Source organism: Myotis lucifugus, unplaced genomic scaffold, assembly GCF_000147115.1.
Source record: "Myotis lucifugus unplaced genomic scaffold, Myoluc2.0 scaffold_138, whole genome shotgun sequence".
Classification (NCBI taxonomy): Eukaryota; Metazoa; Chordata; class Mammalia; order Chiroptera; family Vespertilionidae; genus Myotis; species Myotis lucifugus.
In genome coordinates, this window is record NW_005871186.1 from 618,938 (window position 1) to 631,117 (window position 12,180).

General features: G+C 57.3%; 1 protein-coding gene across 1 annotated transcript in view; it reads left to right on the top strand.

Annotated features, from left to right (window-relative positions):
* Window positions 1–10,661, top strand: part of PDE2A (phosphodiesterase 2A) — a 35,738-nt gene extending 25,077 nt beyond the window's left edge. Inside the window, exons 13-30 of the mRNA XM_023758773.1 lie at window positions 1,353–1,464; window positions 1,925–1,964; window positions 2,105–2,168; window positions 2,584–2,656; window positions 2,812–2,989; window positions 3,219–3,331; window positions 3,962–4,039; window positions 4,810–4,932; window positions 5,402–5,472; window positions 5,752–5,874; window positions 6,214–6,301; window positions 6,537–6,584; window positions 7,642–7,716; window positions 7,865–7,964; window positions 8,208–8,320; window positions 8,719–8,757; window positions 8,879–8,985; window positions 9,303–10,661. Coding sequence (XP_023614541.1) covers window positions 1,353–1,464; window positions 1,925–1,964; window positions 2,105–2,168; window positions 2,584–2,656; window positions 2,812–2,989; window positions 3,219–3,331; window positions 3,962–4,039; window positions 4,810–4,932; window positions 5,402–5,472; window positions 5,752–5,874; window positions 6,214–6,301; window positions 6,537–6,584; window positions 7,642–7,716; window positions 7,865–7,964; window positions 8,208–8,320; window positions 8,719–8,757; window positions 8,879–8,985; window positions 9,303–9,513 — 1,756 coding nt within the window. The 3' untranslated portion in view covers window positions 9,514–10,661. The remainder of the gene's footprint in view (window positions 1–1,352; window positions 1,465–1,924; window positions 1,965–2,104; window positions 2,169–2,583; window positions 2,657–2,811; window positions 2,990–3,218; window positions 3,332–3,961; window positions 4,040–4,809; window positions 4,933–5,401; window positions 5,473–5,751; window positions 5,875–6,213; window positions 6,302–6,536; window positions 6,585–7,641; window positions 7,717–7,864; window positions 7,965–8,207; window positions 8,321–8,718; window positions 8,758–8,878; window positions 8,986–9,302) is intronic.
* Window positions 10,662–12,180: the final 1,519 nt, after the last annotated feature.

Consider the following 12,180-nt stretch of genomic DNA (forward strand, 5'->3'; position numbering starts at 1 on the left):
CCTACTGTGTCCAGCTGTGTGCTGACCAGATGGCTCTGGAAAGGCCTTTAGGGAGAGGAGTGCAGAGTGAGCGGGAGTCCAGCTACTGCCAATCAGCAAGTTGGTATAGGACATGAAATCTATTTATGGTACCACTCTTAGATCCCAAATCTGATCTCAGTTCCTGAGAGATTCCTCCTAACTAAGCCTGTTTACCTGCCTCTGTGTCCTGCCCACCATTCTGTTTTGTATGATTCTTATAGCTGCCCTGTCAGTGCCTATAAAGACCCTCAGGTTCGCCTGGCCCCCAAGTCTGTATTCCCTTTAGCCATTGTCCACTGTGCCAGTGATGCTCTGTGGGTTCCAGAGAGCCCACCATCCCAGAGCTCACTACCTCTCCAGCAGGGGCTGTGGACTCTGGCTGCTGGTGGTGGGACTGGGTTCTGAGATGGCTCTACACCTAGAGAAGGGGTGGTATCAGATGGTAAATGAGATGGGGCCTTGGTGACAGCCCCAAGGCCCAGGGCAGGGACAGGACCACCTCTGGGTTCCACATATTTCAGGGAGTGATTGCTAAATGATTGCACGAGCCGAGATGGGGTTCAGCTCAAAGCCTGACTGCAGGGACGCTGCCTGCAACTCAGAGAACAGGGGTTCCAGAATTCCTTCAGCAGGGAGTATGGTGGGGCTGGTGGCCAGGGCAGAGGTAGAGCACAGTTAAGACTTTTTAGCAAACACTTCCCAAACATCTCCCCTGTACCAGCCTCTGCCTTGGACATGGGGTGATATAGTTATGGTCCCTGCCTTCAAAACTAAAAGTTTATTTTCAGGGCATAGAGGGAGGATAGTGGGATAGGGATTCTGGGCAGAGGGAATAGTGTAGGGAAAAGCATGAAGGTGTGAAGGAACTGGGGTTTTTCTCAGAATGATAAGGATTTTAGTGTGGCTGAAGCGGAGAAGCACCCCAAGTCCTGCAAGAGTAGGACAGGGACTAGAGCTGGACAAAACAGGGCAGTGTCACTCCCATCCTGAGCCTGGAGGGGCTTCCGGGGAGGAGCAGGAGAACACCCAGCTCTGACCCAGCCTCAGTTTGGGTAAATCTAAAGTCAGCAGAGGGAGACATGGCCGGGCTTCAAGAAGCAATAGCCTGAGGAGGAGAACACATTTAGTTCTGAGGAGAATTAGAGCCTCCCCAGGGCCTCGAGTCGGAGGGAGAAGCTGCCCCAAGCCAGCTGTGCAGTGAGCAGCCCCAGTTGAGGAGAGTGATGCTTAGCTGGCGATCTCTGAGTGGGCTTCCTGGAGGAATGGAAATGAGAAATGTGGGGGAGAAGTCTGTCATCCGCTCCCTCTGATGACCCCGCCTCCCTCCCCAGATTCACGGATCAGGACAAGCACGTGGTCCAGCATTGCTTTCACTACACCAGCACGGTGCTCACAAGCACCCTGGCATTCCAGAAGGAGCAGAAGCTCAAGTGTGAGTGCCAGGTGAGTGGCCTGCCTTGCGCCTCTCTCAGGAACAGTCACCCAGCTCTCAGCCCCAGTGACTTATCCACAAGGGAAAAGCCCGTGTCTATCTGGACCATGGCAGGGGGTTTACCTAGAGCTCTGGAGGCCGGTCACGGATTCCTCAGAGTGGCCACTGGCTGCAGGCGCTGTATGCGATCGCCCTCTAGTGTTCACCTCGGGTACTACAGCAATGCTGGGTGGCTGGAAGCTAAAGTGAATGCACATCTGAGACTGTAGATTTCTATACACTTTCGCGGAGGCAGTTCCTCCCACTCCTCCACTTAGTAGCCAAATGACACAATTAGACTCTGTGTCTCCAGCATGTGTGAAGAGCCCTAGGAGAGGAATGAAAAGCCCCTGGGGATGTTGGAGGCAACAGGTTGGAGAGGGTCACTTTCTGTAGCCTGGGCCTCAGTGATCTCTATTTTCTCCATTTTAGGCTCTTCTCCAAGTAGCAAAGAACCTCTTCACTCACCTGGGTGAGTGCACTGTCCTCCTCCCTGCCTGATTGTGGGGTGGGAGGGGGGGCTGGAGTTTGGGGGAGGCGAGGTGGGAGGGTTTGGCCTTGGCATTCCAGCCCAGTCTCACCACTGTCCCCCCACGCTTCTCCCTCTCTCAGATGACGTCTCTGTCCTGCTCCAGGAGATCATCACAGAGGCCAGAAACCTCAGCAATGCTGAGATGTGAGTGAATTTACCCCTGGGCGGGGGAGAGAGGCCCCAGGCTTCATTCCGCACCCTCTCCTTCCCTCCCTTTCCCCCTCCACTGCCTTCCTGTGGGACCCCAGTACATTTTGTATGATCCTTTACTTCATGCCTGTGACCATCCCTAGACTGTAACGTCCAATGACAGCACAGTGGGGTTTGCTTTGCTGGCCATGGGTCCTCAGCTCCTAATTACAATGCGTGGCACAAAGTGGGCGCTTAAAAAAAAAATCCATTGGGTTGAACTAATGTCAGGAGTCAGCCAGCCCCGAGGAGAGTCAGCACAGATCACTCCTCCAGCCTTAGAAATCTGGGCTCCTCCTCAAGTTGTGAGGAGCGGGAATGATTGGAGAGGGGTGTCAGGGCTCTGTGGACCAAGGCCCTCTCCCCGCAGCTGCTCTGTGTTCCTGCTGGATCAAAATGAGCTGGTGGCCAAGGTGTTCGACGGGGGCGTGGTGGAAGATGAGGTGAGGCAGGGCCCCACGGAGAGTGTTGCTGTGGTCCTGGGGGGTGGGGGGGGGCTAGGGGAGGAGAAGGGGGTCGAGTGTCCGCAGAAGGCCTCATGGCCCGCTCTGTGGACAGTCACTAACTTTTTCCTCTCAACCCCTGCCTGCCCCTGCAGAGCTATGAGATACGCATCCCGGCGGACCAGGGCATAGCGGGCCACGTGGCGACGACAGGCCAGATCCTGAACATCCCGGACGCCTACGCACACCCGCTTTTCTACCGCGGCGTGGATGACAGCACGGGTTTCCGCACGCGCAACATCCTCTGCTTCCCCATCAAGAACGAGAACAAGGGTGCGGGCTCCCACGAGGGGCGGGGCCCGTCTGGGGCCAATCTGGGGTGGGGACTGAGCAGGATGGGGCGGAGCCGAATGGAGGGGCTGGCAACCATTCCCTGCTGCCTTAGAGTCCCCTAGCACAAGGCGCAGGCTTCCCAGGCATGGGTTCCCTTGAGGACAGCAGGGAAGGCAGATCCCCGCCAGACACATCCACTGGCCAGTCCTAGCCCCTCTCCTGCCCCCAGAGGTGATCGGTGTGGCCGAGCTGGTGAACAAGATCAACGGTCCATGGTTCAGCAAGTTCGATGAGGACCTGGCCACCGCCTTCTCCATCTACTGCGGCATCAGCATCGCCCATGTGAGTGGAGACAGGGGTGGAGACAGCGCAGGACCCTCTGCCTTCCTCTCCACACTGGGACTCAGAGCCCCTCTGCTGGGTTGCTATGCAACCTTCTGTACCGCTGGTCACTTCTGACCTGTTTCCCATCTGAACATCTATGATTTCCCGTCCTATCCCGTTAGCCTCCCAGACCGTGGGAAACCCCAGTTGTCATTATTCACCTGCCTCACCCCCACCCTCCTCTGGAGGCAACCTCAACCCAAGCCCCTGGTCGACTTCTTTTGGGGAAATATTGGGTCTCATTGTCCACAGCTGGCAGCTCTCCATGGGACTCCAACCCACTGGTGCCTGGCACTGACCCCCTCCTTGTTTTCTTTCTCTGCTGTGGGCCTCGGGCCCCATCACTGAAGACTAGGGCAGGCTCAGGAGGGGATGCAAAGGGCCAGCTCAAGTGCTAAGAGATCCTAGGAGGCGAAGCAAGGGAGGTCTAGATGAAGGTTGGGTGGGGCTTCATACTCCCGGCTGGAGCGCCAAGGCTCACACCTGGGCCAGCACAGGAGGTTCTGTCTGACCCCCTTTCCAGGGTTGGGTATTCTGAGATTTCACAGCCACATTGCTGAGCCACATTCTTCCCCTTTCTCCCCCTAGTCCCTCCTTTACAAGAAGGTGAATGAGGCCCAGTACCGCAGCCACCTCGCCAATGAGATGATGATGTACCACATGAAGGTGAGGCTTGCATGGAGCTTCTGTCCTCCTCCTCAGGGTCTCAAGGTCCCCTGCCTCCCCAAATCCTCCTGGGCCCAGGACCAGGCTGGGCTTCTGATCACCCTCCTCATGAAGATAAGAAGACAGACCCAGTGCAATGCCTGGACTCCAGCTCCAGGCATGTTCTAGTTCAGCCCCGAGGCTGGCAGCAGCACCCACCCTGGGGAAGAGCCTGGTCCGGCCAGGTGTTCCCCATTCCAGGGATAATTCCCATCTTGGGAATGACTGCGAGGCTCACTCAGGGCCCTTGCCACAGCTCCCCTAGGCTCAGGAGTCCTGAAGTCCTAATGATAATATTCCATTCCATTCCCAGACCCTGTGTCAGCAACGCTCTTTCTGGCTTTAGTTCTCAGCATGTGGTGGTCATTGTTGATGTAAACATTTCCTCTCACCTGTCCCAAGGGCCCCAGACTTTGTGGATAGAGTCAAAGCTGTAGGAGGAAGGATTGAGGTCCTTCCAGAGACGGCCCCCCTCCCAAATAAGGAATCTTGAAGTTAGTGTCTGTGCAAGGCTGCCCTGGTTCGGGGGCGTCACGAAAGGGTGTCCTTTGTCTTTGCCGAGAATAGGTTGTTACAGGTGAGGGTGGTCACAGACAAGGAGGCTCAGGAGGTGGCCGCAGGGCTGTGAGGGGAGGGTGGTGATCTCCTGTGCAGTACCAGTCCATGGACTGGATGGCTCAACCGGGGACACTCTGGGTGAGGGGTCTAATACCCGGGCTGGTCCCCTGTAGGTCTCTGATGACGAATACACCAAACTGCTCCATGACGGCATCCAGCCTGTGGCTTCCATTGACTCTAACTTCGCCAATTTCACCTACACCCCTCGCTCTCTTCCCGAGGATGACACTTCCATGGTGAGCTTCCCCCTCCCCGCAACGAGGCAGAGGGTGTACAGGCAGAGATTTAAGTTAAATGTACACAGGAACTTCCTGGCAAGACAGAGCCATCAAGGAAGCCTACAGAGTCTCCCTTAGAGATGGAATGGGCATGTGGTGTGCCAGCATGGGCCGCGGGGCCTGCCCAGAGGCCAGGGGCTGGCTGGATGATTGGCAGGGATTGCTTCCGCTGGTGGTCTCGGGGTTGGCACCTCACTCCCTGTGTTTCTAAGATTTTAGGAGAGCTTGGTTCCAAGAGTTCTTAGATACCATATTTCTTAACGCTTTTGGCTCCGAGAATGCTTGGTGCTGCTATTTTATGGTTCTCTAGTATAGATCTAAACATCTAAGACTCCAACACAACTGTGTAGGCTTCAAGAAGGGCCAAGGCAGGAGCACTGTCTTGAAACTGACAATCCCTCTGTCCCCTCCCTTCTGCCCTCTGCAGGCCATCCTCAGCATGCTACAGGACATGAATTTCATCAACAACTATAAAATTGACTGCCCGACACTGGCCCGGTGTGTGCCCCAGCCCTCCCCTCCGCGTGCGGGCAGCCCCATCTCTGCCTTCCTCTGTCCTCAGCTCTCGCATCCATTGCCCCCAGCCTGCTGGGAAGGGGTCTGTCTGGAACAACTAGGGAAGACTCAGTCTTGGTGGAGTGGGCAGGCTCCATGAGTGAGAGGCAGTTCCTAGACACTGGGACCATGAGGAAAGGAAAGGAATGGGGAAGCGCAGAGCCTGAAGGGCTGCCTGGAGGAGAGCCTGAGGCCCCTCTGCTGCCCTCTCCCCTCCCCCAGGTTCTGTTTGATGGTGAAGAAGGGCTACCGGGACCCACCCTACCACAACTGGATGCACGCCTTCTCTGTCTCTCACTTCTGCTACCTGCTCTACAAGAACCTGGAGCTCACCAACTACCTCGAGTGAGTGGCCGCCCTTCCCCCATCCGTTAGCCGCTGGGATCCCCTTCCTGGGCACGGGGAAACGCCTTCTATGTGTCAAGCACTTTACATGCACCATCTGAGGGACCCTCTTAACAGTCCAGTGAGGGCCCATTTTCCCAGCCAGAACTTGCTCACAGTCACAATCCCAGGGAATGATGGGCTTGCCAAACTCTAAACCAGGGCTTCTTTCCGGGAAGGGGGCCCAGGTGTCCTGAGCTCTTGTCCTGGTGGCTCCTGGACATCTCAGCGAGCTGTCCCTCCTCTGAGGGTCTGGGGAGGAGGCTGTGGCTGGACCTCTCTCCTCTGTCTCCCAACCAGGGACATCGAGATCTTTGCCTTGTTTGTTTCCTGCATGTGTCACGACCTGGACCACAGAGGCACAAACAACTCCTTCCAGGTGGCCTCGGTGAGATCCTGCCCTCCTCACAGTGGCACCTTCTCTGGGGTGTCTGGGCATTTTACTTCTCCAGGCCGAGGAGGGGTGGGAGCTGGTGGGACCAGGAGCCTGAGGCTGTCCTAGGTTTTGTGCTGGGCTCTGGGATGGGGGAGGGGAGAGGGCAGGAGGGCAGTGCTTGGCTTAATATGGCCTAAGCACTTGGATCTGGATGTGAAGAGTGATGGAGTTTTCCCGGCTTTTCCAGAAATCTGTGCTGGCTGCGCTCTACAGCTCTGAGGGCTCTGTCATGGAGGTACCACCATTTCCCCCAGCCCCTACCTCCCCTCCCCTCCCCTCCCCTCATTCCCTCTCCTCCTCCTCCTCATAAGGTGGTGATGTGCAAAGTTAGACTGTGACCCAGCTCCTCCTGTTCCCACCCCCTGCTTTTCAGGCAGGCGGCGAGAGCTGCAGCTTCCCCCAGGGCATGTCTGGCTCCTTTTCCTGGATGGGCTTGGAGGGGTGCAGGTGTGCATGGGTGTGCAAGTCAGACTGCAGGTTCTGCTGGAGCCCAGGTTTTCAAAAAGAGGATTTTATTTAGCACGATTCTCTTTGCATGTCTGGGAACACCCCGTACAGACCCTCCCCACCAAGCCCGGAAGGGGCTCCATTCCCATCACACTCAGCTTTCCCTTGGATTATTTGGTTTTGGCCTACACCCCCCCCAGATGGGGGCTCCTTGGGGTAGAAACAAGATCTGAGACATCTCTGAGTACACTGCACTTGGCACAGGGCTTGGCACAGAACGGGAGCCCAACTTCCAAGGTCACCTTGCCCCACGCTGCCCCCCACTACACTCTCCAGAGACTGCCTGCTTGCACACCCCCGGAGATGAGGGGCTCCCTCCCTCCTGGGAGGCCCTGTAGCAGCCCTGCTTCTGCCCTTCGCACCCTCGTTGAGCCTCCTCCTCCTCCGACTGACAGCCCTTCAGTGTCTGGAGACAGAGGCCTTGCCCTTGCCTCAGCACTGCCTTTCCTTGTCAGCAAACAAATTTTAGCTGCATGAATTGGTGCCTAGGACTCCAAGGGATCATTTCAGAACGGTTCCAGTTTGAGAGGCCCTCAGAGCTTTCTTTGCCGTGTCCCTTCCTGTGACAGCTGGGGAATCTGGGCCTCCGAGCCAGCCAGGGCCTTGCCCTGGTCACACCACGGGTGGAAACAGTGCCCAGAAAGGGAACTAGGACCTGACTCCCTGTTTCTGCCTGCTCTGCTCACCTTGGGGCCGGGGCTGGGCTGGGCCTACTCCCTCTTTTGGGGTCAGTGGTGAGGGAGCCCCCTGCTCCATCCAGGCCCCATCACTCCTCTCCCCCCCAGAGGCACCACTTCGCTCAGGCCATCGCCATCCTCAACACCCATGGCTGCAACATCTTCGACCACTTCTCCCGGAAGGTGATGGGGCCCGGGTGGGGGTGAGGGGGTGGGAGCCAGGAGTTGGCTCAAAACAGGAGAAGGGGACTATGGGTGGAGGCTCCTCAAGGCCAGGAACTGGGTGGAGGTGTCTGGCAGGAGGCCATGACATCTCCCTCCCGGCACCCAGGACTATCAGCGCATGCTGGACCTGATGCGGGACATCATCCTGGCCACGGACCTGGCCCACCACCTGCGCATCTTCAAGGACCTCCAGAAGATGGCTGAAGGTGTCTGCCTTTAGCCCTGGCCCTTGGCGTTGGGGAGGAACCCCAAGAGGGGGATTTGCCTGGAGAGCATCCCAAAGAGTTTAGACACACCCCCTCCAGCATCAACCACCAGGCAGACCCAGCCCCAGCCTCTTGGCTCCCATCCAGGATGCCAAATTCCCTGGACCACTTTGGGGTGGGGCCTGAGGACCTTGTCCTCAGAGAGAGAGTACCAGGAGGCTGACCCCATCCTCTTCCCAACAGTGGGCTATGATCGAACCAATAAGCAGCACCACAGCCTCCTCCTCTGCCTCCTTATGACCTCCTGTGACCTCTCTGACCAGACCAAGGGCTGGAAGACCACAAGGAAGATTGCAGTAAGGGTTGCCCCTCCCTGGGAAGACGCAGGCTTCACATCCTGCCTGGCTCTGTGTGGCTCCTGCACCTGAGCACCCTTTCTGTGCTGAGCGTAGCCTGGCCTTATTTGGGGGAAATGGAAACCTAAACCACCTCGGGGTGACAGATGGAGGGATTCAGAGAAGGGCATGGACTTGCCCAGGGTCACACAGCAAGTCAGTGGCTGGTCGAAGGTGGGCCAGAACCCAGCCATTCCTCCCCATCTGGGGCCATCCACCTGACTGGCTGGGGATGGTAAGGACAGGCCCTGAGGTGGAGCTGAGGGAGACCTCAGTTTGCCTCCTTGGGAATGGGCTGTAGAGGAGCTTGGGTGGATAGATCCCACCTACAGGATGTAATGAGAGTTTTGGCCTTTCAGGAGCTGATCTACAAGGAGTTCTTCTCCCAGGGAGATTTGGTATGTGGGGAATGACTCAGGGTGCCCAGGTTGCGGGTGGGTTCCTGGCCTGGGGCTGGGAGGGGCTGGGTTAGCCCCATCCTGGTGCCTAATGGCAGGCCTGATAACTTGATGCCTGCAGGAGAAGGCCATGGGCAACAGGCCAATGGAGATGATGGACCGTGAGAAGGCCTACATCCCCGAGCTGCAGATCAGCTTCATGGAGCACATCGCCATGCCCATCTACAAGTGAGGGAGCTCATGGGGACTCCTGGGGACTCTGCACAGAGAGGATGGGGTGGGGCCTGGCTGTTTACGGCCAACACAGCAGACACAGGTACTGAACTGGGCTTGACCCAGCTTCACTGACCCACCCCGCTGCCTCTGGGCACCGAAGTCTCCTGTTTTACCCCTAACTGGGCCCTTCTCTTCATCCTTGATCCCCTATGGAAAGAGACCATCATGCTTCACACTCTTATGGAAATTCTCCCTGTGGTATAGCCCTAATCTTCCTTCCTGTCACTATCTGACTTCTGACCTTTAACCCTGCCCCTGTGCACCCCCAGGCTGCTGCAGGACCTGTTCCCCAAAGCAGCAGAGCTGTATGAACGCGTGGCCTCTAACCGTGAGCACTGGACCAAGGTGTCACACAAATTCACCATCCGAGGCCTCCCGAGTAACAACTCGCTGGACTTCCTGGATGAGGAGTACGAGGTGTCTGAGCTCGATGGCACTGGGGGCCCCATCAATGGTTGTTGCAGCCTTGACACTGAGTGAGCCACTTCCAGGGCCCTTCCCTGCCCAGGTCTCCTCCTGTAAACCCTCCACTGGCCTGGCCAGATGCCCTGGGACCGGAGCCATGGGTCCTGGGTTCTAGGCCAGAACTTCCCATTTGACCTGGGCAAGTATTGCCCTTCTGGGCCTCAGTGTTCTTGTCTGTTTAATGGAAGCAAGACTTCCAGCCTCACCAAGACTTTGTCACTTGTCCTCTGAGAGCATAGGGATGACCCATGAGCAGTGGGCCCTGCTCTGCACCTCTGATCACACCTTGGCAAGTCCTCCCCAAGCCACTCCTTCCCCGAGGCAGCCTGAACGGTTTCTCCTGGGCCCCAGTCTTGCTCTACCAGATTGGTACCCTTTTTCCCTCTTCAGGATCCTCATGCAACAGAGGGTGGGTCTTAGAATCAGTCATTAGCTCTGCTGGAGGACTAGAAATAGCCACAGGTGCCTCTGAGGACCGCCACTACACTTAAGGTGAGGATGGGGTTCTGGGGGAGATGGATGCAGATCCCACGAGGAAGATGCCAGAGGGGCGCTCAGTGCTCTGGGGAGAAAGGGCTCAGGAAGAACCAGGATGGAAACCATGGGCAGGAAGGACCCCTGGGCTGGGAGACCGGCCCCTGTTGAGTCAGCAATGCTTCCTCCTGGTTGTGTGACCCTGGGCAAGTCCCTTCTGGGTGAAACAGGAGGGTGAGACAATCAGTTCTCTGAGACCCTTTTAGATAAAAATCCCATAGCTCTTTGGAGTCCTAGGAGAGGCCATCGAATGCCCCTAACATCCTAGGGCAGATAGGGGTGGCCCCTGAGTGTACCCCCTTAGCCTGAGTCTCTCCCCCATTCCTGCAGCCAGAGAGAGACCTGGCCTCAGTCCTGGCAGGGTGTCTCTCCTCTTCAAGGCCATATCCACCCATGCCCCAGGGCTTGGGAGACCCCACAGGGCCAGGCTCTTGGGTCAGCCCGGCAGCTTCTCCCTTCTCCTTTGTTCTGTATGTGTTGTGGGGTGGGGGGAGGGGGGCCACCTGCCTTACCTATTTGGAGTTGCCTTTAGAGAGGTGTGTTTTTTTAGGACTCTGTGCAACTGTTGTATATGGTCCCGTGGGCTGACCGCTTTGTACATGAGAATAAATCTATTTCTTTTTACCACAGAGCCTGCCGACTTCTCTTGCCCCACAACTTGTTATGGTTTGGAATCTGCTCCTCTGGGCTGAATGGCCTCAGGGCTCTAGCCTTCCCTGGGGGGCTTGGGCTCCAGGTCACTCCCTGCCCAGCCTCTGCTTTGGGCTCCCCCAGTCTGACTCTGTCCTCTAACAGAACCCAGTCTGACCAGTGGGCCCTAGGTGGGGGTGGTGGTCAGTTCCTGGCCCAAGGCTGACAGGGGACGGCTATTCTAATGTTGCCCAGCTGACACTAGCTTCAGTGTGGACCAGCATGAGTACTCCTCTGTTTGTGACCCCCAACCCTGAATGTGTCTGCATGTCCCTCTTCCACGGCCTTTGGGCAAAGGGGAGGCATAACCTGGGTGCACATCCTGGGCCTTAATCGTCTCCCCTGCATTTGATGTCTGTCCTCAGCCCAACCTTCCCTTGAGGCCATTTAATCCCATTTCAGGCCCATGCTGTGACATATCGCTCCTTGCCATCAAATTGAGCGCACAACTCACACATATTTTCTCCCACACGCAGGCAGGCAGGCAGGCAGGACCCTGCGCTGCGGCCTAGAGCTAACTTTGTCCTTGTCCCTGATCTGGAGGGTCTAGCAGCCTGGTAGGGGAGACAGATCCAAGCTCAGATTCAGGCCATGACAACCCTATGGGACACTGACCACGGGCTCCAGGCAGGATCATCACCCTGAGAAGAACCACAGTGAGGTTTGGAAGATGAGCCGGTGTTGTTTTCCTGTGGGTAAAAGGGGGCAGGCACTCCTGGTAGCAGAAATTGCTCATACAAAGGCTCAGAGAAGGGCAGGCACACAGGGAATGGAGAGATGGAGGGAAACATAAGGCCAGGTCACAGAGGGCCTTGAATGGCAGGCTGTGGAGTTTGGCTTTATTTTGTGGGCAGTGGGGAGCCAGAGAAAGGTTGTCAGTGCGGGAGAGCTTGGGCAGGGCAGGGATCATCCCAGGGCTGTTCTCTGTGCCCTGGGCTGGGCGAGAGGGAGAGGAATTCAAGACACGTGGGATCGGCAGAACTTGGTGACCAATTGCATGGGGTGGGGGCAGAGGTAGGACTGGCAGGTACCCCAGAAGGTGGGTCCATGTGGCCTCAGTCACCAGCAGCCAGGTGTTGGGTGGAGCCTCTGACAGGAGGGAGCTCCCTGGGGAGGATGGGCGGGGCAGCTGTCTTGGCGGCCGAGAGGCGGGACGGGACCGAACGGGACGGAAGGTGGGAGGCGGGGCCTGACGTTGGGCGCGACGGACGTAGGGCGCGACCGCGGTCTGGAGGGTGGGCGCGACCTTCGGCCCGAGGGACTGCGGGCTGGACGGCGGGACAGACTGCCGGAGGAGGATGGGAGTGCGGTGCTTCTGCAAGAGCCTGTGGGCAGCCCTCACCAGGTGAGAGAACAGAGGGCTTGGCCCCATGCCCTGCCTTCCCAATTTAATGGTCTCATTTTACATAAAAACTCACAGTGATTCTGCGGAGTGGCTACCATCGCCTGGTTCTGTAA